Source organism: Telopea speciosissima, chromosome 3 (assembly GCF_018873765.1).
Source record: "Telopea speciosissima isolate NSW1024214 ecotype Mountain lineage chromosome 3, Tspe_v1, whole genome shotgun sequence".
In the NCBI taxonomy this organism is placed as follows: Eukaryota; Viridiplantae; Streptophyta; class Magnoliopsida; order Proteales; family Proteaceae; genus Telopea; species Telopea speciosissima.
In genome coordinates, this window is record NC_057918.1 from 6470787 (window position 1) to 6494297 (window position 23511).

At 38.5% G+C, this 23511-nt stretch overlaps 1 protein-coding gene across 1 annotated transcript; it reads right to left on the minus strand.

Moving 5' to 3' along the window:
• Positions 1 to 979: 979 nt before the first annotated feature.
• On the minus strand, positions 980 to 22209 carry LOC122656802 (FKBP12-interacting protein of 37 kDa-like). The gene is made up of 14 exons (XM_043851454.1): positions 21935 to 22209; positions 21787 to 21835; positions 21603 to 21664; positions 18124 to 18191; positions 17972 to 18008; positions 15543 to 15630; positions 8274 to 8338; positions 8114 to 8191; positions 7667 to 7714; positions 7364 to 7417; positions 6666 to 6827; positions 5389 to 5458; positions 2564 to 2619; positions 980 to 1277 (listed from the first exon to the last, which is right to left on the minus strand). The coding sequence occupies exons 1-14, from the start codon at positions 21959 to 21961 to the stop codon at positions 1122 to 1124; spliced, it is 1020 nt and encodes a 339-aa protein (XP_043707389.1). The 5' UTR covers positions 21962 to 22209; the 3' UTR covers positions 980 to 1121.
• Positions 22210 to 23511: the final 1302 nt, after the last annotated feature.

Below are 23511 nucleotides of genomic sequence, written 5' to 3' on the forward strand. Positions count from 1 at the left end.
CTCAACCTTAATCTATAGTAATTATTAGACTAAAAGGAGAAATTAAATTACAATTTGTGAATTTTCTCATACATTGTTCAAGGTTCCCAACTTTTAAGGTTAGGTACTTTCTCATACAAGATTCCCAAAGTCTTGGCAAGCCAGAGGGATACATTGCAATGATTTGTACTCTCTTTGCAACACACTTGTGTACCATTTGATGGAAGTTTGATGGACAGCGAGAATACAATAAGGAGGGAAAAAAGTTTCCTACCCACGTTACCATGTGTACAGATGATGTGGCTATTTCAGACTGATAGAGAGGTCATAGACTAGATTAGCTCTCTGTTATACTCCAGTCTTATTCAACTATATATCTTATCATATATTGGCATAAATTCCATGTATGGTCATGCACACCTACGGTATATTGACAAAAATTATGCACAGATGCACTATGACCCTCCACAGACCTCGCAATGGCAGAAGCCTCGTGCACTGGGTACTTATTAGGTTCTCAACAAGAAGAGAAAAAATGTCACATTTCAGCTCAAATCATGGACCACTCAAAGCACACTCAAATATTCATACAGCTAGGGTATGGATGCTCATGCCTTGCAAGTTGGGGCAATACTAAGGCAGTTGTTATTCTATATGGTCAATATTGTATGAGAATTGATGGAATTGGTCCAAAACCCCTAAGAGAAGATCCTCTATTTCATGTTAGCAAGAATTATCTATGCCACACCAACGCAATGATATAGATAAGAGCATAAAAAAGGTGCTTGGGAAAAAATATAAATTGACAACTCTACGCAAGTATAGGTGCAGTTGCTAAAACATCCTAGAAATGCGGTTTCTCTTTTCATAATGAAAGCAACCATAACAAACCCTGTATGCTGGAGAGAAACAATAATTTTTTTTGGTTAAAAGGTACACAGCTAGTCCTCTTACATGCCTTCTAAATTGCCTCTCTTCCAGAGATGTATCACTACTACTAGTGATTCCACAACAATTGATTGGGGAACGCAAGCTCAGATTTATTCTAAAAAAGTTTGCAATGAAGGTAATAGAGCACAATTCAGGCAAAATTTCAAATGTACAACATAAAACTAATCAGTTCCTATTGCTACATGTAAATCTCAATTTCCAGCTTCGCCAGAATTAACATCACTCACTTTCTTATCACCAGCAGCCTCAACATTATCCTCTACCGCCGGTTCTTTATGGGACAGTTCATCCCTCAGTCTTCGAACCTCGGAATCCTTCTCTTCTATTTTTTGTTGTAAAATAAGCACCTGAAATACAATTTAACTTTTTTCTTAGATATGTTATAATCTAGTTCTAGGGCTAGTAATTTCTGTCAAAAGTATATAGATGCTAATCGTACAAGACAATCGTTATACAGAGACAAATCATAATTCATCTACTTAAGCTAGAGGTAGCACCAGTTTTATTCATTTAAGTTAAAAATAGAACCAGCGTCATTCTTGATATTTTTTTCTCGTCAGAAAAGAGAGAAAATTGTTTTCAATGGTTGGTTAATTCCCAAACCAATTGTTGTAATTTTATTTAGGCTAGTTATCCAGGTAACAATGGAAGGTGATGTTTCCAAAAATCACAAGACAAATCTAAGTCACCCAATTTATGGGTTTTTTTTTAAAAAAAAAATTAAAATCTAAACCATTGGTTCCCACTCAAAGTTGGAAGAGTGCATAGTTGTCTAGAGAACCAGTACACACGTGCATGCACAAACAAGGGATGTGTGTCAATACAAAAGGATTACTTAATTGAATTAGATTCAGAAATTTGACATGTTCATGTCCTCCATCCAACGGTCATAATGGAGGACATATCATCTGTCAACGAGGGAGAGTAGATGCCTTGTGTCATTTGAAAAAATAACACAGTTTTTGTGATCCGGCTCCTCTCCACTGAGTGGAGAGCCCAAAGAGGCATCCTGACGGCTGGGCTGTGCCGCACACATCTTAACGCGTGCCCAGTCAGCCTTTGGGATGTGTGCGGCACAACCCAGCCATCGGATACCTCATTGGGCTCTCCACTCAATGGAAAGGACCCCAATCCCAGTTTTTGTAACAATAATTATCCACCTTTAATTAATTACAAAAATCTTTTATACCATTTTCACCTCAATGAGAAATTTTGGCCTAAACAGCTGCATCAAATGCAAAATAGCAAATGTGAAATCCATCATGGCCACCATTACATGTCTCTTTTTCTCGTTGAATGCTGTTCCTATTTAGGAGAGTGTCACCGGCATAGTTGTCATGGCGTGTAGGCGATCCTAGGTGTTGAAGGAGGGAAAAAATCAAGCAAAGCGCCTTGACAACTATGGTCACCGGCAGAATACTGCGTTGCAGCTATCACCATTAACTTGTGAAACTTGGAGCTATCACTAGTTTTGATCTGGGATGATCAGTAAATGACATAAGATGCAGTGTGGTATCACCGTGAAGCAGAATTAACGGATAAATCTTTGTGATAATTTTATCAAAAGGCATCAATAATCCATTTCAGACCAAGCGAATCAAATAACCGAAAAGCAGTAGCTATGAGTTGTTACCATTTCATTAGATTTTTCCATGTCATTTGTCAATCCTTCCATCTGGTTATATAATCCTGTAAATACCAACATGAACAATCAGGTTAGATGAACCAAGCAACACAAGTCATGCGAAATAAAGAAAAGTATTTTTGAATTGAAGAGATGCGAATTTCGGAAGTCAGATTATGTGTTGTGTTTGAAGATAGCCAAAATATATGCTAAAAATATAAAATCCATAGGTAGATTGCCGGGGGTAGATCAACAATCTTTTTGGATTAGCCAAAGACAGACTGCAAATAAGAAACTTAAAGCTCTTGATTAAATTCAGTCAGGCGGTCATAAGCTCAAGTAACTGGTATTCAGAATTTGGAATCGGAATTCAGGCCCAGATCAGTAATAAATGAGGAATTAGAAAGAACATGGGAAGAGTAACTCTGAATTGCCTAGCTTGAAAAATCTAATAATCATGATAATGATCACCACCACAACAATGATAACAATGACAATCACTGTTATTACATAGGGTAATATTATTGTCCCAACTATTTGTTAAGTTACTGATAATAACAAGACAAAGATTACCCATTCTAATAACTTTATCAAGCCTTATATCCTACAGTAGGAAGATGTAATTGAGTCCCTTCCTCCTTCAACCCATATCTCTTCTTTCTTCGAAGAACTTACTTCCTCTCTCAACAAGTCCGGTAACTCTGGCTACAATTTTTACCCCTCTTAGGGGATCTTTTTCCCTAACCACCTCCGATGATCCTCTCCCCCATGGCCCCATCCAGTGATTGGTCTCAGTCACTGCATCTGGTGATTTTCCACTTCCCATCTCCATCTCCATCTCCAGCAATCTCCCTCTATGTCTCCTATTGTCTCTTCAAATCTGGCTAGATTTGCAACCACAATGTTCTCTTAACATCTCCATTTCCATCTCCAGCTCCAGCAATTCCCCTTTGTCTTTGATGGTGTGCTCCAATCTGACAATCTCCCTCTGGATCTATTTGTTCAGCTGCCTCTCTCCGTATACTTGCCCCAAACGATTTGTTTGTATATGTGGTTCATCGTTGGTAACTGGACATCTTGCCGAAACACCAAGGTTTTCAAGCTTTGAAAATGAAAGGTCCATAGGAGGTAAATCTTAAAATAAATGGTCCACAACTATTGTGCAGAACAGACAGTCACAAATAATATTGATGCCATATTTATAAATAATAATTTGTGAAACATTATAGCTAAAATATATTATATGAAAAGGTTTATCAGCTGAGGCACAGCCAGAAACCTTTTCAGCTGTCTTGTTCACTTCTGCCATGTGCACTGATCATTTAGTCATACAATTGGATAGGTGTGGAATCTTCCGAATACCACACATCAAATTTGAAGGCCTACCTCGATACCATGACATGCCTCGTGTCCAATTGCTTTCTCAATGATCCTTGGTTCACAAATAATTTTTAAAGCATTATTCTGACACAGAGTGAAGCCATTATTAGAAGACAGCAAGATTTTGGGTGCCAACAGAAACTGCTATATAGCAGAAAATCTGAGACAGCCATGGGGGCTTCCGCATAGGGCTGAGGCACAGCAAGATCCCCCTAAAACATTTTATTAATCTAATACAAATTTCATTGATATAGTATTACAAAATCAACAAATATTCAGAACGCAAAGAAAAAGAAGAAAAAATTATTAAGATCTGATCAGACACCTTTACTGAAATTGTATATTTAATTGGTATCATTATAATATTACTATCTTTGTCTCTCCAGCTTTAGTTCAAGTATCAAAGGTGTAGCCAGTTCCACTCGTCTACCTAGAAATCTTAATTTAGGAATTGATTCCTAATTCCAATTCCCAAAAAAGAAAATCCATGGGAACCACATTTAGTCGTCCACCTAGTGACTGAGTACAAGGGAATCACCAAGATCACTGGAAGATACCAATCCAACTTTTTTCATGAGAAGTTAAACGTTGTATGTTAGAAGAGTAATTCCCTCAAACAAAATTTAATCTAATTATTTCTAATGAAAAGGCAAACAACAGGCAATAAGGCACAGGGATGCACTCACAAGCATCTGATCAACGAATAGGCAGGGCACCACAAAGCATTGGCCAGATATTATGACAATTCCTTACTTCAAGGAGCAAGGCACCACAAGGCACTTGCCTCTTTGAATCCCCCCCCCCACCTTTTTCTTTTTCCCTAATAAAATATTAGCGACCATCCCTTTATGTATATATTTGTTTACTTTCTATTTTATTTTACATCCATATTTCTCCGGTACAGCTTCTTTTTCCCAATTTATTATATATTTATGGTGAAATTTTTTTATTGGGTCACTACCCTCATCCTGATGTACATATTGGTGGAAGCCCAAACTGCGCAAGCAAATCAAGATCAAGTTTCAGGTGAAAAAACTACCATCTGGGCTCAATCACTAAATGCCTAAAGATTTCAATCCAACAGCTAACCCCAGCAATGTCCAGATGAAATAAAGATTGTCCATACGAATTACTTCAGGTGAAAATGAATTGGATAGTTCATGAGAGAACACCAAATTCAGGATACCTATGCTCATGTATATATGTACATATCTATAATAGTTTCATATTTTCATGAAAGAGGAGAAGACATATATTGGACTGTGGTTGTTCTGAAGACAACTGAAAGAACCACCAGGGTGCTGCATGCTTAGTTTGTATCAGAAAACTGTTAAGCCATTACCGCCAAATCAGACTTTGAAGACCAGACAATTAATGTGTTTTGATGAACCCCCAGGTTCTATTTTCAGTAAATGAACTGCATAAGATAAAGATCCTATTGATATGATACAGACCTTCAAATTGGCTTCGGATTTCAGCATTTTGGGATTTCTGCAAAGCAAGTTTCATTGATAACTCATGGATCTGCAAATTAAAACTGTCAGCTACCAGAAACAGTTATGATTTAATAAGTATTAAGGACCTGAAGGCGTACCAGGTCGATAAATAGACTAAACATAAACACCTAAATGTTTGGATTATTAAATAGAAACAGTTCCGACATAGTTTAAATTTGGTTCTATGTATATAGGCACCATAGAAATTCAATCAATAAAAGATCAAATAGACGCATCACATGGTACCGAGCAAAATGGACCCCAAGAGCATAGTAATCACGGCATCTATGCGACCAAGGCATTGGAGAGGGTGCAAAATCAAGGCAACATCAACTAGGCGACCAAGGCACCTGGACGCCTAGGCGACGCCTTGACAACTATGCCCAAGAGTAGACCTCAAGAATTTATGGTTGGTGGGACCAGCTGTCATGCTTAGCTTGCTGTCTGTCACATGGCAGCTTCACCTTCCCATTCTTCAGTCAAAGTTCAGTCCAAAGAACTTTGTCAAGTGACAAAGTAAAATGCTCTTTTTCAGTCATGTTTACCTAAAAAGTAAATATTTGGACTGCAGAATTAAAAGGGGGAGTCAACTAACTGGTGAGCTATGCGGTTGGGTTGGGACCTAAATTTGACAAGCAGGCAACAAAGAGTGCCCCCCATTTCAACAAAGGGTTTTAAGGATTGGTCCCGTAGTGTAGGTTGGTCCAAGCAATCCAGATGCAGATCATTTGGGATTGACAATCCAGAGAAATGATCAGCAGTTCCAGGAAGGAAAAACCCATTAAACACAATCAATTTCCCCACCTTTATTTTCTGTTGATAAGTAACAGAAATTTTTTTTGAAACAAAGTAGATATATTATACTGGATCCTGATACATTTCAGACAATCCAAATGATCTGATACCGAATTTTAAAATCTTCATGTGGCTCAAATCAAGCTGCCTGTCTTGGTAAGCCTATTAAGACATCAAAATTTTCCCCATTCAGTTATATCCGACAATTTATTTGGGTACATTCAATTTTTCTTTCATTTAGTTATCATTCAACACTGAAGATGTTCTTTTATTTAGGTGCAGTGGCTAGAATTTGGCCTCATGGAGCGCAACAAAGAAATAAATTTTCACAATCTACAAGAAAGGTGGAACCAGAACCACTATTACGGCAGCAGAATATATTACTAACTCCCACATAAGAAAGGAATTTCACCACATCCAAGCAACATAGTTTGTAGTACCTTTCCCTCAGAAGCCATCGTTCCAATCTCCTCATTCTCCTCCTGTAGAGTCCTACATTTGGCCATTAGCATCTTCCCCATCTTACTTTGTGGCGTAAAATTTACAGCAGCAACATTATCCTGCAACTCTTTCACTTTCTTCTCCTTCTCCTCGACCAAATTCTGGCATTATGTCATTCAAGGCAAAATTGAACATCATAAACAACTTTATATGCTACTAGTGCCCCCCCCCCCCCCCCAACAAGCATTTGCATTTCTTCAATAAAGTTATCAACCCTCAAGACTGGTCCAACATCATGGCCCCAACCATACACCAAAGAAAGGAAGGATAATTCCTTAAGCCACTTGCATGAAAAAAGAAAGAAGGAAACAGAAACCCTAAAGCAGAGAAAATAAATATCTACAAAGATGGGTAGTCCAAATATGTGGGTGGGTTTCCACCAGTGATTCCCAGAGGGGGATGCTATGAGCATCAGACAGGTCAAAAGGACAAAAGTGACTAGACACAAAATCCCACAACTTTAATTTTTGAAGTATCCAAAATAAGTTTCATTATGTTGTCAATATCAATAGACTTATTCATCTTATGACTCATGAATTGTTTAATTATTAGACAGCATATGGAATATAATAAGTTTAAAAAAGGTACATTTGCTCTTACAAAGATTAAAATGCAAGGTGGAATACTTTCCATGTACCTTTAAACGTGTAAACTCCTCATGTATAGCTGGATCAAGTAATAATCTCCTTGCCTGTCAGTATTGACAGCACCAACAAGTTGAAGTCATAATGAGAGCTACACAAACAGATCAAGCAGCAGTGGATGTCTACAAACCAAGCATGCATTGAGTGTGGGGGGAAGAGAGTAAAATTTAACTCTCATTCCGGTATTCCACACAATTGAAAGGGAAAAATCTAGCATTAATTACTTATCCAAATGTTCCAAATTGTTGGGGGTGGTGAGGAAGAAAAGAAAACAGACAAAACTAAAGTTAAGGTACCTGCATTGATGGTGGCTTCAATTGTGCCCTCAGATCACGAACTGCATACTGGAAATTTGTGTGAATTTGGACATCAGATATGATAAATATCGAAAATTCTTCCAGGAAAGCTAGGTCACACTACAAGGATAGTAGTCTAAAGTAGAAAATTGAATGAAGTGTTTGCAAGAGTAACTAAAACTCTACCCTTTTTGAGCACACATTTATGGTAATGTATTAGATGCAGAGTACAATTTTATAAATGAAAAAAAGATTTCAATTATTGACAGGATCCTATATTCCCACAAAATGTAGGTTAAACATAAAATTGGGAAGAAATGAGTTACAAATGAATAAAATTATAATAACTATTGTTCAAAAACTCCCAATAAGATTTCTTTATCCCTCAAAAAGAAAGATAGTATACTATTTATAAGAATACATAGTACATAAATGATCAGCAGGCACCTTCAATTCTGCGATCTCCTGCTCACGTTTCGCAAACGTTACAATGAATGCAGCTTCCTTTTTCTTTGCCTTTTCAAGCTGAAAAACAAAGAAGCACATCATATCAAAAATATTAAATACACTTTCTACTTAGGCAGCTCATAAGTAGTGAACAACTAACCTGATCTTTGAATGACTCTTCAGAGGCTTTTAGGGTATGAAGATAGCTAACCACTAATCCAGGTTCTACATAAATGAGTAGTCAATCAATGGTTCACGTATACATGATATCAAATGAAAAGGCATTACATAGTCATAACTATATCGGTTGCAATTATTAAAAGAAAAACAGCAGGAAAAAAAAATAACCCTACACGCTGAAATGTTTTCAGAAGAAAAGAAACAGTTAAACAGTATAGCGTGGGGGTTTATGCTACGCCTTCATTTATTAGATGGGTTTAGATCTAATTACAGTAGAGTGTCCTTATTTGTAATTTGACAATTGTTATGCTATAAGTAGGTGGACTTTGACCATGATAGGAGTTATTTTGAATCCTATTGTGGCTCTAGGGTTCTCTCATTCTTCCTCTTTTCTCTTGTAGGTACTGATTTACAGGTTCTCACATCATTACATGGTATCAGAGCTTGCCCAATCAGTCCCTACTCCTTTACTCTTTGGTTTGAAATTTCCTTAGGGTTTTCCCTTTGTGGTCTGCAGCAACCTATGCTTCCATATCTGTTCTATGGAACCCTAGTTGGTAACTATTTAGAAATAAACTAGAGTTTCCTCTATTCAAGCAATCTTAAATGGGTCGGGCTAGGTGGGCAGTAATCGGGCAGGCTAGGTCGGGCACCTGTTGGGCTAGGACCCCACATCAGGACCGCCTGATTATTAAACGTGTCGGGCTTAGCTGGGCTTTAACCGGGCGGGCTTGGAATTGACACCCCTATCTATACTGCACTCAAGGGCATGTGGAAGAGCTTAATGTCTACTGACCTCGAAGTCTTAAAATCTCAACATGTAGAGTTTCTTGTGGCTAAATTTTTATCTATATTAGATACTGACTTACAGCTAGTCAAAAGCCAAATTCTTGCAGGCGAGAAGATATCATCGATGGAATATGAATGAGGCGTCCTGTCAGATTCAACTTATTGTGTCTCCCTCATTCACCAATCTGAACCATCCTCTTCTACTAATAATTCAGCCTTTATTTCAAATAGTGGTAGTTGTAGCTGTGGTGCTGGTTTTCCTGGCAAAGGTCGAGGTTTAGGGGGGGTGGGGGGGTGGGGTCAAGGTCATGGTGGTAGTATGGGCAGAGGAAAGTAACATGATCAAGGCATGCGTCAATATACTTACTGTGGAAAAATGAATATATGTTGTTGATACATGTTGGGCGAAGCATGGTAAACCCAAAGAGGGCTCAGTAACTGTATGCTAATACTCCAAGTTACCAAGGCGTCCAGGCTCCTTGGTCGCCTTGCTTTTAGCCCCTCTCCAATGCCATGCTCGCCTTCCCGCCTTGATAACTACACTAATACTATTAAATCTGATCAGAGTTCTACAGAGGGCTCACCTTTTGACGCCAATCTTGCTTCTACATTGCTTTTAGCCCCTCTCCAACGCCATGATCGCCTTCCCGCCTTGATAACTATGCTAATACTAGTCCATCTTATCAGAGTTCTACAGAGGGGTCACCTTTTGACGCCAATCTTGCCTCTACATTTGGAGGTTTTGCCACATTTCTTGCATCCTCTTCTTCTACACCATGGGTCATTGACTCCAGTGCCACCTCTCATATGACTGGTAAGTCCCACTTATTGTCCTCATTTCAAAAGATTATGCACCCCTTTAGAGTCATACTTGTTAATGACTCCTCTATTCGGGTGCTTGCACTTGGTTGTGTTTCTTTACTTTCTCTTCCTATGTTAAAATATGTTCTTCATGTTCCTAAATTATGTTTAAATCTTATCTTTGTTACTAAAGTAACTAAATCATTAAATTGATTAGTTACTACTTCTTGTGTTTTTCTGGATCTCAAGACAAGAAAGACAATTGGTGGAGGGCGTGAGAAGGATGACTTATATTATTTGATGACGTTGATCCTACTGTCGCTTCTACTACTTCTAGTGTGCACTCTCCTCTTCAGTGGCATTACCGGTTGGGATATCTCTCCATTTCCAAGCTCTAGCATATAGTTCCAGGTAACTTGAGTGTGAGGCGTTTGAGCTTTGAAAGCATTATCATACGATCGTACCTTGTTCCTTTCACATGATGCTTCTCGGTGTTTTTTGTTTTCTTTAGTTCATTCTGATGTTTGGAGTTTGCGTTGTGTCAAGAGTCGATTTGATTTATTTTTTTTTTGGGTTACCTCTATAGACGATTGTTCTCAAATGACATTGTCATATTTATTAAAAGGTCAATCTAAATTTTTATCTATGTTCAAGCAATGTAGTTTTATCATGAAATAAAGGCCAAGTTTGGTGTGTCAATTAAAGGAAGAAATCTAGTTGGCTACTGTGATGTCAACTTTTGAAGGTAACTAAATGTTCCCAAAATTGTAACTTACTACTTTCATCCAATCCTACTTGAGGTGTGTAAGCGCTAATTATACTGACAATCACTTTCTCCGACACAAGCTTGATGGATATCTCCAAATCTTTTAACTTCCACCACATCATTCTTTAAATCTTTATCCACTACAATGCCCATTCCGATTCTATTGCTTTTATCCCCTATATACCAAAGCTTAAAGTCGTCCAACTCCTTAGCTTTTCTATCCTTCCATCTAGTCTCTCGAATACAGGCTATGTTAATCCTCTTCTTCTCCTCATAACATCTATCAATTCTAATTTCTTACCTATTAAAGATCCAATGTTCCAAGATGCTAATCTAATCCTACGCTTTTAAACTAACTTCTTTACCCGCACTCATCCACAATGCAAGCAAGGTTTAAAATCTCGTTTTGTTTCGGTATTTCGGTCTGACTGAAATTTTCGAGATACCAAAATTTCAATGAAATTTCGACGAAATATGGTATATTTTCTATGGGTGTAAAATGCCAAAATGACCGAATTTCCGAAATTTCCGAAACAAGATGACCGAAATTTCCAAAACGAGATGATCAAAATTTCACCAAAATTTCCAAAATTTTGAAATATTGCATTTTTTCAATTCGATGTTGCATTTCGATGTTGCATTTCGTTTCGACTCGACCAAGATACTCGAAATTCTCGAAATCTCGACGGAGACGAAACGAGTTTTTGTACTATGGGTGCGAAAACCCTTGCCTACTTTTCACCACATCGGATGCCAACGCGGGGTGTCGCTTAGAGGGGATGCCCTAGCTAACCCTTGCCCACTTTTCACTACCCCTGGGTCATTGTGTAGTCCGTCGCTTATTCTGCCAAGTAACGCTCTAGCATAGTAGTATAATGTTTATGATATAAGGTTGTAGAATCCATGTAAAAGGGTTTGGCTGGGTTTTTTTTTTTTTTTGTGCCAGCTGCCGGCCTGACACACCAACCCTCCTTTATCCGGGCTTGACCGACAGTATAGAAGGCTTGTAAGAAAGCTAATCTACTTTATTGTTACCAGACCAGACATTTCCTTTACAGTAGGTGTCATTAGCCAATTCAAGCAGTCACCAAAGCAGCTTCACTGAGCAACAGCTTATGTAGTCCTATATAGGCAAGGCCTAATAGGAACTAGGAAAAACAGAATTTTGTAACTGTTTACAGATGTGGACTGTTTAGGGTGAAATTAGGGTTAGGTTTAGGAATTCAGCTATGGTTTATATATGGTTTTAACATGCAGGTTTAGAGGATTAATATGGTATAAAGAAAGTAGGGTTTGGATAGGTTTAGAAGTTCTGGTTAGGGTTAGGGTTTTAGGTTTCGGATTTTAGGCTAATTCTAGGTTTAGGAAGGGGCTTTGGGGCAGAGTTTGTGATCGAGTGTAGCTGGCAGTAGGAGGGGTGACTCAATCTGGCTTTGGTGGTTTTGATGGTTAATTAGGGTTAGACATAATTTAGAATGGTTTTTAGGGTTTTGGGTTTTATGGGAGATGAGGGGGATTAGGGTTTGAGTGGTCTGATTGGGCTGAAAGTACGATCGAGTGTGGGGGGAGTGTGGTGGATGTATGCTGAAAGTTTGGGACAGCTCTGATGGTGGGATGATGGTTGCTTAGAAACTAAGCTATGATTCAAAGGTGGAAGTTGCAGGTTTAATGGAGGGCTAGGTTTGATGGATGGAGAGGGAATTGCAGTAGGTTTAATGGAGGGAATGCTGAACAGTATAGGTAGGCTAGGGTTAGAGGATTAGAAAAAGAAGGTTAAAATAAAATTTGCTACTTCAAACTCACTGGATTGCAGAGAACAATGGCAGCAGCTTGAAACTAGAAGAAACCTCCCGATCTTCAAGATGCAAGGAGTCACTGGGGATTCCAGTCCTTCAATCCTTGATATGGCTCACAAGGGGTGGGGGTCTTGATATGACTCACAAGACTGGATCTCATAGGAGAGAATAGCAGCAACAAAGGCAGCAAGCATAAAGCTGAGTTTTTATTAATTAAAATTCGTATGCAATGCTGACCTCCCTTACAAACTTATATAGAAGACTCAAAAAATAGACTTAGACATTAAAAATGAAAGGCCTAACCCAATCCTTAACCTATTAGCTAACTTAAACTGACTAGGAAACTGAAATAGACTCAAAATAGAGTCCTAATCCAGCCTAACCAAACAACTAAAAGAAAAACTAATAAAATCACTTAAATTGAACACCATTGGTTGAACCGGTTCAATTTAAAACACCAAATAAAAAAGCAAAGTATGGAAATAAAACTAAGTATGGGAGCTAATCCCATATGCAACCTATTTACCCATATTTTAGGCCAATAAAAGTGGCCTATTACATTAGAAACCCATGAGATCAAAGGCCCAACATGTATATAACCCAACCCTAGACTTATTCCCAATGAAACAAGCCCTATTTGGTGATGAATCTGCATCAACAGCTTGTTGTATTTTAAAGTATCAAAGGGGGCTCCAGGAGACAGGCTCATTTATCGTCCTCATCGCAAATTGATCTAATAGGTTTGTCTGATGCTGACTGGGCCGGTGCTGATGGTGATCGTAGATCAACCACAAGATATTGTACATTTGTTGGTGGAAATCTAATCACATGGCAAAGCAAGAAGCAGACAACTATGGCTAGGAGCAGTGTTGAGGCTGAGTATCGAGTCATGGCTCATACTGCATCCGAGTTGATGTAGTTGATGTATTTACTTTAAGAGGTTGAGTTTTCTAGTTACCAAACCCATGAAGATGATTTGCGATAACCAAGCAACTATCTACATTTCCAACAACCCAATGTTTCATGAGCGAACAAAACACATTGAAGTTGATTGTCACTTTGTGAGAGATGTTGTCATGAAGAAAATGATTGCTACTCCATTCGTCTCCTCTGCTGATCAGCTTTGTGACTTGTTTACCAAGCCTCTATTTGGTCCTGCGTTCTAGAAAGGCTGTTCCAAGCTGGGCATGGGTGACCTGTATGCTCCAGCTTGAGGGGGAGTGTTGAACCATGGGATATTGGTTGTGTTATTGTATACCATAATAGAGGGAGTCCCTCTATCGTGGATTAGTGTTGATATGTCCTAGCGGCAATGTTTAGATTGCTTAGGTGTTGCTTTCTTATCTCTTTAGTTGTTTCCTATTAGTCTAGAATACTTTGTCTCTAGATTAGGTTGTTGATATAATTTCCTAGTCAGATTAGGAAATTATGTAATCTGAAACTTATATAATGATATGGAGGGGAGACTACAACCATCGGTTGTTAGACTTTGTAGCAGCCTTCTCTCTCTTCTTCTTCAATCTCTTTCTCTTTCATTTCACATTCGTTGTAAAGGGTCCAAGGTTGTTATTCTTGTTGTGTATGCTAATGATATTATAATTTCTGGTAATGACCCTTCTGAGACTAAGGATGTCAAGGCTTATTTACATCAATATTTTCTGAAGAAGGATTTAAGGATGCTCAGATACTTTTTGGGGATCGAGGTTGTTTGTATTAAAAAGGGTGTTAGTTTGTCTATGTGCTTGACCTTCTAAGTTCTATCTGAGATTGGCATGTTGGGCTTTAAGCTTGTGGATAATCCTATGGATCCTTATCTAAGCTTGGGGTGTGTGAAGACAAAGAGTCTGCAAATAAACATCAATAAAGACTATGGAGAGGGTCCAGATGTAAGGCGACACCAACAAGACCACAAAGGCGTCCGCCTAGGCAACCAAGGCACCCAACGTCGCCTAAGTGACGCCTTAACAACTATGTACCAACTGTTAGTCGACCAAATATTTCATTGGTTGTTGGTGTTATCAGTCAATTTATGGAAAATCCTAAGCAAGCTCACTGGAACATTGCATGTCGCATTCTAAGATATTATGAAGGTGTACCCAAGCAAGGCCTAATTTATCAGCATCATGGTCATTCTAATATTATAGGTTACTTTGATGTTGACTGGGTTAGGACTGATGGTGATCACAGATCTACTATTGGATATTGTATGTTTGTTGGTGGTAATCTTGTTACCTGGAGGAATAAGAAGCAGACTACGGTGGTTCAGTCAAGTGCAAAGGTTGAGTATATGGCTATGGCATATACGGCAGCCAAAGTAATGTGGCTGAAATCTCTTATTCAAGAGTCGGATTTTGTCACTAAACACATGGAGATTTATTGTGATAATAAAGATGCTATCTATATTGCTAGTAATCCGGTTTTCCATGCGCGGACTAAACACATTGAGGTCGACTGCCATTTTGTGAGGAATGTTGTTATGCAGAAATTGATCTCTACTCTGTTTGTTAACTCTAGCAATCAGCTTGTTGATATGTTCACTAAGGCATTGTTTAAGCCTGCATTTCTTAGTGGTTGTTCCAAGCTGAGTATGGGAGATATATATACTCTAGCTTGAGGGGGAGTGTAAAATAGTACAGCGTGAGGGTTTATGTTATGCCTTTATTTATTAGATGGGTTTAGTTGTGGTTACAGTAGAGTGTCCTTATTTCTAATTTGACAATTGTTATCTTATAAGTAGGTGGACCTAGGCCAGATAGGAGTATGCTGAATCCTATCGTGGCTCTAGGGTTCTCTCTTTTCTCTTCATTGTAGCAGAGTTTGGTTTTTTGGGGGGTGATAGTGGAAAAGTTGATAGATTAGTCACCCTTACAGTCACTCTACAGAATCGTACATGAGATTTTCAACTCATACGGCTCCTCGTTCAATTCTTTCGAAGTCATTGGATCCTTTTCCTCCTTCAAGAATCTCCTCCCTTCTTCCACTCTCCTTTTCTCTTTTCTTTTCTTCTTCCTCTTTTCTCTTGTAGGAACTGATTTACAGGTTCTTATATCGTTGCAGAAACAAACAAGGTTAAACAGATAAAATTAAAACCACTAACCTGGAGATGTTCCGGCTGGAATAGCAGGTTCATTCTGAAATGCGGAATGCCACTTTTGAATCTCTGATTTTGCTGCTTCAAGCTCCGTCTAAAACAGATCCCATAGTTTTCACATGAGTTTGCAAGGAGAAATCATGTTAAAAGTCTATTTTGGTCAATAAACAAGTCCTCTAATTGTGAGAATACAAGCCACAACAATATTGACTTCACAAAACTACAGAAGGAATTACGATATAACCACATAGCAAGCACTCAATTCAATGAAAGTTAATAGCAACAAACTGTATGTATTTATCTATTTTTAGTCAGTAAACCCAAAAAGTGGAGAAAAGTTAGTACACGGGATTAGTAGAAATGCCAGCCTGTTCAGGGTTTCCATTTTTTCCTATGATAATGTTTTACAAAGGGTCAGTACTGGAGTTGCTCATTGGGCTGAAACTGATTTCTCTATTCAAGGATGTTCATGACAGCTATTTATTAAGGCATTGCTTTGTCCTAATTTCCTTGAGGAACGCTATTGAAAGGATTGCTCATAAGTGGCTATCCCCTCCTACCAGCATGCTTAAATTGATGTTGATTGGGGAATCCAAGTAATGTACATCATAGACAGAAAGAGAAGGGTCTGGTTCATCATTGTACCAATTTTACCCAAACCACGTCATGCGATTGTGATTATTTTTTTATGGGACTTCTATCTTTGTTTTAGAAAGTATTTAGGAGTTTTATCTTTAAAAATGCATGTAATCCATCAAAATATTTCAGAAAGTGGAATAATGAGTTGAAGTTTACATCACGGGTTGTGAGTTGCGTGCAACCAGGTTGGTTTATCCCTCCCTATCTCCCTTCTTATTTCCAATTTTTCTTCCTGTTCTCACTTTCTATTTTGTTTTCCTTCTTCCTTTCTATTCTCTTTATCTCCCTGTTCTCCTGGATGGAATTAGCAGTCCCCAAAGATTGAACCGAATCCCATATATTCAAACTCTTTCACGTTGAAGTTTGGGTCAAAGGAGCCCCTACCCTAAGCGACTTGATCCCAAGGACCTAATCCCCAAGAACCCCCTGCTGTAAGATCGAAATTGAAACCTATACATGGTTTTTATTCCTACCACCAGTTCAGTTTCAGTCCTTCAATCACTGCACCACTTGCTCTGTCGAGAGTATGTTGGTTAGGATCAATAGGACTTCTAGTTACAGATCTCCAGCCCAAGTTTCAATTTGATTAGCCTAGGATTGGGTGAGATTTCTCATCGAGATCTAGCCTGGCTCTGCCATGTCAGTGTGAGTGTCGTGAGGAAGAAGAGACAGTATTTGTAATTTATGCATAAGGGCTTGCTTTCATTAATTACCTACAAACCCTTCCTTTCTTAAGTTGGTTGTGATCCTTCACTCTTTTATTTTAAATTTCAAAATTTTCTACCTCTTCAAATACAGTGACCAATTAATCCCTGCTCTTGTTTACCTTCCTCAATTGGGTTCTGGACTTCCATCTATTTACAGTTTTGCCACAATCCCTTCACTTTGAGTTACCTAGTATTCTTGTGGGCCCACAACGATCCCAAAGCAGGGTTTCATGACCCAGGATCGCATCACCAGGTCCATCAGGAATTGGAAGTGTAGCCAAAAGACAGTCTGGGCCTCTGGGGAGTATCTTCTTCGCCTACTCAGGCCTTAATAGGAGAGGACAACTCTATCAGGACTGAACTTCTATCTACATGTACAGGTTTCAACCTTGCTATGAAGAAGGGCTCATTGGCTCAACAGTATTCAGATTGAGGGTGGTTCAGCAATGGTAATAGGGTGGGGGGAGGAAAAATGGGGACTACCAGTGGAGGTTCCCGCACTTATCAGACTCATTCAGCTCTTGGCCTCCTCTGTGAGCATCTCTTTCCAATGAAGAGCAAGATCAGGTGACTCTCTGGCAGATGAGCTTGCTAAGCAAGACATTATGAGATTCATTATTCCAGTTGGAGGTGATTACCCTTTCTGAGATTGTAGATTGGGACTTGGATGGCATTGTTTAAAGTTGTTACGTCCTGTGAGCTTTTGATTTTGGGTTCAGGGGTTTGTGGGCCTGTAGTTGCTGTGAACTATTGTGATTAAGATTCTTTTCCTCAAAAGAACTGTAATTCATTGGACAGAGGGAGGGGGCGAGAGAGAGAGAGAGAGAGAGAGAGAGAGCGGTTAATTTAACATATCAAACATTCTAAATGCTAACCTTGAGGAATGATGAACCTTCACCGTTATTAATTAATTTATTTCCATATAAGGATTTCTAAGAACAAAAAGGATAGCCAGAGGGCAGATTGTTATCCTGGAAATCTATAAGAATTCCTAACCTTTCCAGAATGGACAAGCATGCAATATAGAACTAATACAACAAAAACCCAAAGAAATCAAGGGAAGGAATAGATAATATCCAACGGTAATACCTGGCACGTTGCGAGTGTATCCTTACAGCTTTGTAGACTGCAAAATAAATCACAAGGAAATTGAATGAATGTAGAGATAGATAAATATGCAAAACTGAATGGGTAGAAACTTTAAAACAACAATAAATTGCTAAATCTAAGTCTAACAGTACCTTTCGCGAAGGGATAAAATCATTCCTGTGGCCACACCAGGTGCAGTTTCTTCTAATTTGGAATTTCCCTACATCATGAAGATAGGCATCAATTTTTCAAAATTCACAAGGATCAACTCCCCCAGTTCATTCACTCAACACAAGAAGTGATCTTTTGAATCTTTCCTTCAGAATAACAATAAATAGCAAGCATGATCAGGAAATATCTAGGGATTCTCATGAACAGAAGGCTATCTAACAACGAAATGAAGCACTAAATAAATAAATAAAAGTGAAGAAATGAAATAGAGACATTAAAATTCACCACAAAGTACCAAAATATCACAATTAAAAAGAATATATAAAAGGGCAACAAAAGTTTGCATTTACCTTTAGAATCTAAACACCCAATTGAGGGACAAACAACCAGTACAGGATGTGGGAGCCCTGATGTGCCTCCGGCGTATGGGCATTTGTTCAATGATAGGACAATTTATCATAGCTAAAGAGGGAACAAGTACATCACAATGTTCAGGTTTCTATTCAGGCCTTTAAGTTATTTGATATTTAAGAGTTGGTTCTATGTTGAATGTCCTTGCTAACATGGATCTTAGAATTTTTTATAAGAAAGGGAGAGCCATAACCCAATGCAAGCCCTGCTTTGGAATGGTCTCAGGAGGGTTGGATCGGAGTTAGCCATAACCTTCAGCACTTTTTGCATAAAGTGGCCATCCTTACTCACACGTACGTCTTCATGCTGCCAGCCAAAGCTTTAATCATCACACAAGCAATGGCCCCTTTGGGTCTTATCGTTAGGAGTCACAATTTTTAGATTTTTTCAATTAAGCAATTAGGAGTCACATTGAAGAGTCTTGTGTTTATTTCCTCTACAGATATGTGATGCTAAACTGGTACAAAAATTTTAAGTTATCTGAGTAAAAAGACCAGTCATATGCTCGGGAATTTGGGTTTCCTTAAGTTTCATAACATTGAGAACTTGAGAACCACTGCGGGTTTACTGAGTGATTTGAGTCTTGAATCCTGCTACTCAAATTCCTGAGAAACTTCAGACTAACAAGCATCAAGCACATCTCCAAACAGCATAAAAGATTTGAGTTGCTGATTGCTAGCTAATTTTCTTGTTGAAGAATTGTGATTGCGAACATCACAGTGGAAATCTTAATGAGCCAAAAGCACTGTCTTCTGCTGAACAGGTAATCTATAGGTGACAGCCAACATAATTTCTTAGAACTTGACATTTAAACTTGAGTCTAAGTCCCCGCTGATCTCATTTCAATCCTTCAACATCAGATTGCTTTCTTAGTTGCAAGGCCAGGACAGGAAAACTTAGATTCAACCACTCCAAAGTCTTGACTCACCTAAGTGATCTCCTTTACATTTTCCAATGCTATCCCCTAGAAATATATAAGTGCAGATGTGAAACTTATGACTAAAAGTTCTTCTATCAAAAAATAGCAAAAGAGACATAATAAGGCAAAGATTATGGATATCCATATCGACATCACAAACTGAACTTTGCGCACCCTTTTATCCTTGTACTCTTCAGATTTTTGAGCTAAGGTTAATCAGACAATTTAATAGAGATACCTCTCAAGGTCACCCTACCCCTCCCAAGTGCCCACGCAGGACCAGAAATTTGAAACAAAAACAAGATAGTACCCCCGAAGATCCAAAGTACTTTAGAAGAAGGTTCAACTAAATCCAATTGAGCATTATGCCTGAATGGTATCACAAACAACAGGGACTTACTGAACTGATCATGATTGGAGAGAGAGAGAGAGATGATAAACTTAGTGACACCAATAGTGACGAGGAGGGCTTTCCAAACTCACACACCAAGAAGATTCAAAAGATATCCAGGTTATCATCCATCTAAGCCACTCTATGTCTCTCCACTTGCTCCAAAGACTGACCACAACCACCAGTTTACCATGATTTCAGTAATGCCACTCTTGACTTGAGTTTCTGTGGCAGGAGCATCTTCCAACTCCAAGTCCACTTACTGAACTGATCATGATTGGTGTTCCTTTTGTTTAAAACGAAAAATGGTCATGTCTGTGCAGATGCACCAAATTAATGTAAATGTGATACATCGGATCATTTCAATTTTATATTACTATTTTTTGTAAATCCTTGCCCAATGTTGTTAGTGATTTACAAGTTTTATGTTTTGGTAAGTTACATTTAACTACTTTTGTAAATATTAATTTTACTACTTATAGTAAGCCTATTTTACTATTTTCAGAAAATTTTAGTTCATTTAATTTGTGAGGTTACTTTTGAAGTTTTATATATTTCAATATCTAGTTTAATTAGCAAAAAGGCTGTCAGCAAGGAGGTCACTTTAATCAAGTCCAAGCGATTACGAGCAGTCACGATAAAATTCTTGAGTAGCATAGATCCTAGTAATGGTCAAAGCAAAAAGTTCTGTGAAAGGAACTATTAAGCGATTGTAAGGACAGATTATTGAGTTTCAAACTTTAAAGACATAGTTATATTTTCTTCTTAGCTATGGCAAAGTTAGCTTGTAGTTGCTACCATCACTATATGAATGCCGATCTATGTGGATTTAGTGCTTCATTATTTACGCAGTTCTTCTTGTTTCCTTGACCTGCTACTGTTCCACTTATTCGTTTCTTGATCTTCTACTGTCCTAGTTGCTAGGTCTTCACAGATATGACCCTCTTGATTCTTTTGTGCACTTCCATTGATCTCTTACTTTTGCAATTTAGCTGACAGCTCGTTTGTTCTAACCACATTGTCAATTATCTTCTTCAAAACAATAACCTGTTTTCCTAAAGAAGTACAACTCAATACCCTGGTTGTACTACAAGAACTGGAAAAAATCAATATTAACTGCATGGTGTGGTTTTTAATACTTCATTCCTATCAATTTTGATTCGACTACCACACCACAACAGCTACTTTCTTACCATCTTTATTTAAAACCCAATTTGGTTCATCCTTTCCTGTACAAGAACTATTGTTCTCTGCTCAAGAATCATATTAATTAGACAGTGATTATTTGGCTGAAGGCAAACATGTCTTTAGTTTGATAAGGTATTATTGTTTTCTCTGGGCATTCACCAATATTCCTGAAACTATCCTTCATAAAATTTGTTTATCCAAGACCTATCTGAAGTGGCATACTGTCATGTATCTACCTTATTCATTCATCCAAAATTTGTTCTTTCAAGCATTTCTTATCTATTTAACATTGACCCACGAAAGAATTACGAGTATCAACCTATCTTCTCCAAAAGTAGCTTGAACGGCTTTCGTGGCATTGAGTTACAGGTCCGTGAGGCTAGTAGTCAAGGAACCGTGAGTCAAACCCATCACTACGACTGAGGGCTTACAATGTACCCACCAACGCTATGCAAAAATGAATAAATAAGCAAAGAAATGTAACTTTTGAATCGTTTGGAAAATAGGTGCTTTACTAACTCCCATTAAAAGAGAGCGAAGAGAGAGACTACCTTTTTGGACCCAAAAAAATCATCTTCGTCGTCGTCAAGATCACCGAAACTCCTCTTGTTCCCTGAAATGAAAATTATAAATTGTAAACCAAAAAAAAGAAAAAAAGTTTGACCGGCATACCAGTTCCATCCAAATGTATATCAAAAACAGCAATTAACCCTCCGGGAGAGTGGAAAGCAAAACCTGAACGCCTGCTATGAGTTCCGGGATAATCGCCACCGAAATCATCCTCCTATGACCAATAAAAAAAAAAAGAAACATAAACCTAGCTTACAAAAATGATATGAAGAATCTTAGAAGAAGAAGAAGTAGATGAGAAACAAGAACTTACATCGTCCAGATGCGAATGAGAAGCCATGAAAACTAGAAACCCTAAAAATTTATTTAACGTTCTATTTTTCTTGGCTTTGAGATTTAGAAGATCGATTTAATACTCCTCTGAACCTCAGCCAAATGAAGCCAACTCTGCCCAATGATGCAAATACTTACGAACAGCAAAGCCCCGGTGATACAGACTACAACGTCTCCTGCGTTATTAGCTTTCGCAGTTTCCTTCGTAATTGCGCCCTGCGACCCTGCCCCTGCAGCACCACGAACTTGAGGGCGAGACGGCTCGATCACTGTTTTTAAGCCCGGTCCGGGCCAGAGTGGGTCATATTAAGGTTGACCCAACTATGGGAATGCTTTTATAATTTTGCTTTAACTGGTTACAGGATTCGTCTCCTCTCCTGTGAGCCCAATGCCGTTGGATGCCGGACCTTTATCCCCTCAAGTACAATACACCCTTAAGTGCACTAAAAAAGTACATTTGATGGTGCACATTGATAGAGTCCTTCCTCACGTTAACTCTTCCAAGTCACAAGAAGAGTCCTTAACCGATAACACCTCTCAAGGGTTATCATCAACTGAGTCCTAAACTGTAACAGATCTTACTTCTTATTGTAAAACTCTTGTATACATATAATATAAATATACAACCTCACATACCTAATCGCTGAGGAATTCAATTCATTCTTAAACTGTTACACACATGCACTTGGGAAAGTGTTTTAAACAAAATCAAGTGCACCGTCAGATGTATCTTTTGGGGCACTTGAGGTGATAAAAATTCTTGGATGCTACGGTGCTGGGCTGCTGGGCGCACTAGGATGCATGCTAGGCCCCACGCTGGCACACATAACTACATGCCTAGCAGTCCAGCATTGTTGGATGCCTCCCTAGGGACAATTATTGTCTACGATCGGTGCGATTCCCTAGTTCCTCTCACAAGAGGGGGGTGGGACCCACCCGGGCCACCTGACCGAACTATCTGCCCAGGTGGGGTCCACCCTCCTCTTGTGAGAGGAACTAGGGAACCACACCGGTCAGGGAACCGTACAGAAAAAAAATTCGCCTCCCTAGGTACTCTGGCACACTGGGGTTGTAGGAGAGGAGCCCTGTCCCTGGCTACATCCATCTCGCTCTCTCTCTATCTCTACCATTTTTATTCTCAGTTCTCCTTTTTTTTGGGGAAATTTTCACATACCTCCCCTGAGGTATCATGTAATTATAAAAATACCCATCAATTTTGTAAAATTATGCGTGCCCCTTTACATTTGTAAAAAGTTAACAAATGCATCCATCCCATTAAATTGGAACTAACAACATTAGAATTAAAAGGGAAATTAACCAAATTGCCCTCATCTTCCCCAAATTGTTTAGGGTTTGAAAAACAAATTCAAATGAATCTTACCATTAAACCCACCAAAAGCCACTTCAATAGATTCAAATTCAGGATTGCCCTCATTCTCTTGTTGGCTTCTTCTTCATCTTTTCGACGAAAATGATAAATCTTTATCTACATTGCTAATTATAAGCTTCATATTGTTTCGCTCTTCTTTGATAGTTATCTTTTGATGTATCTATTGA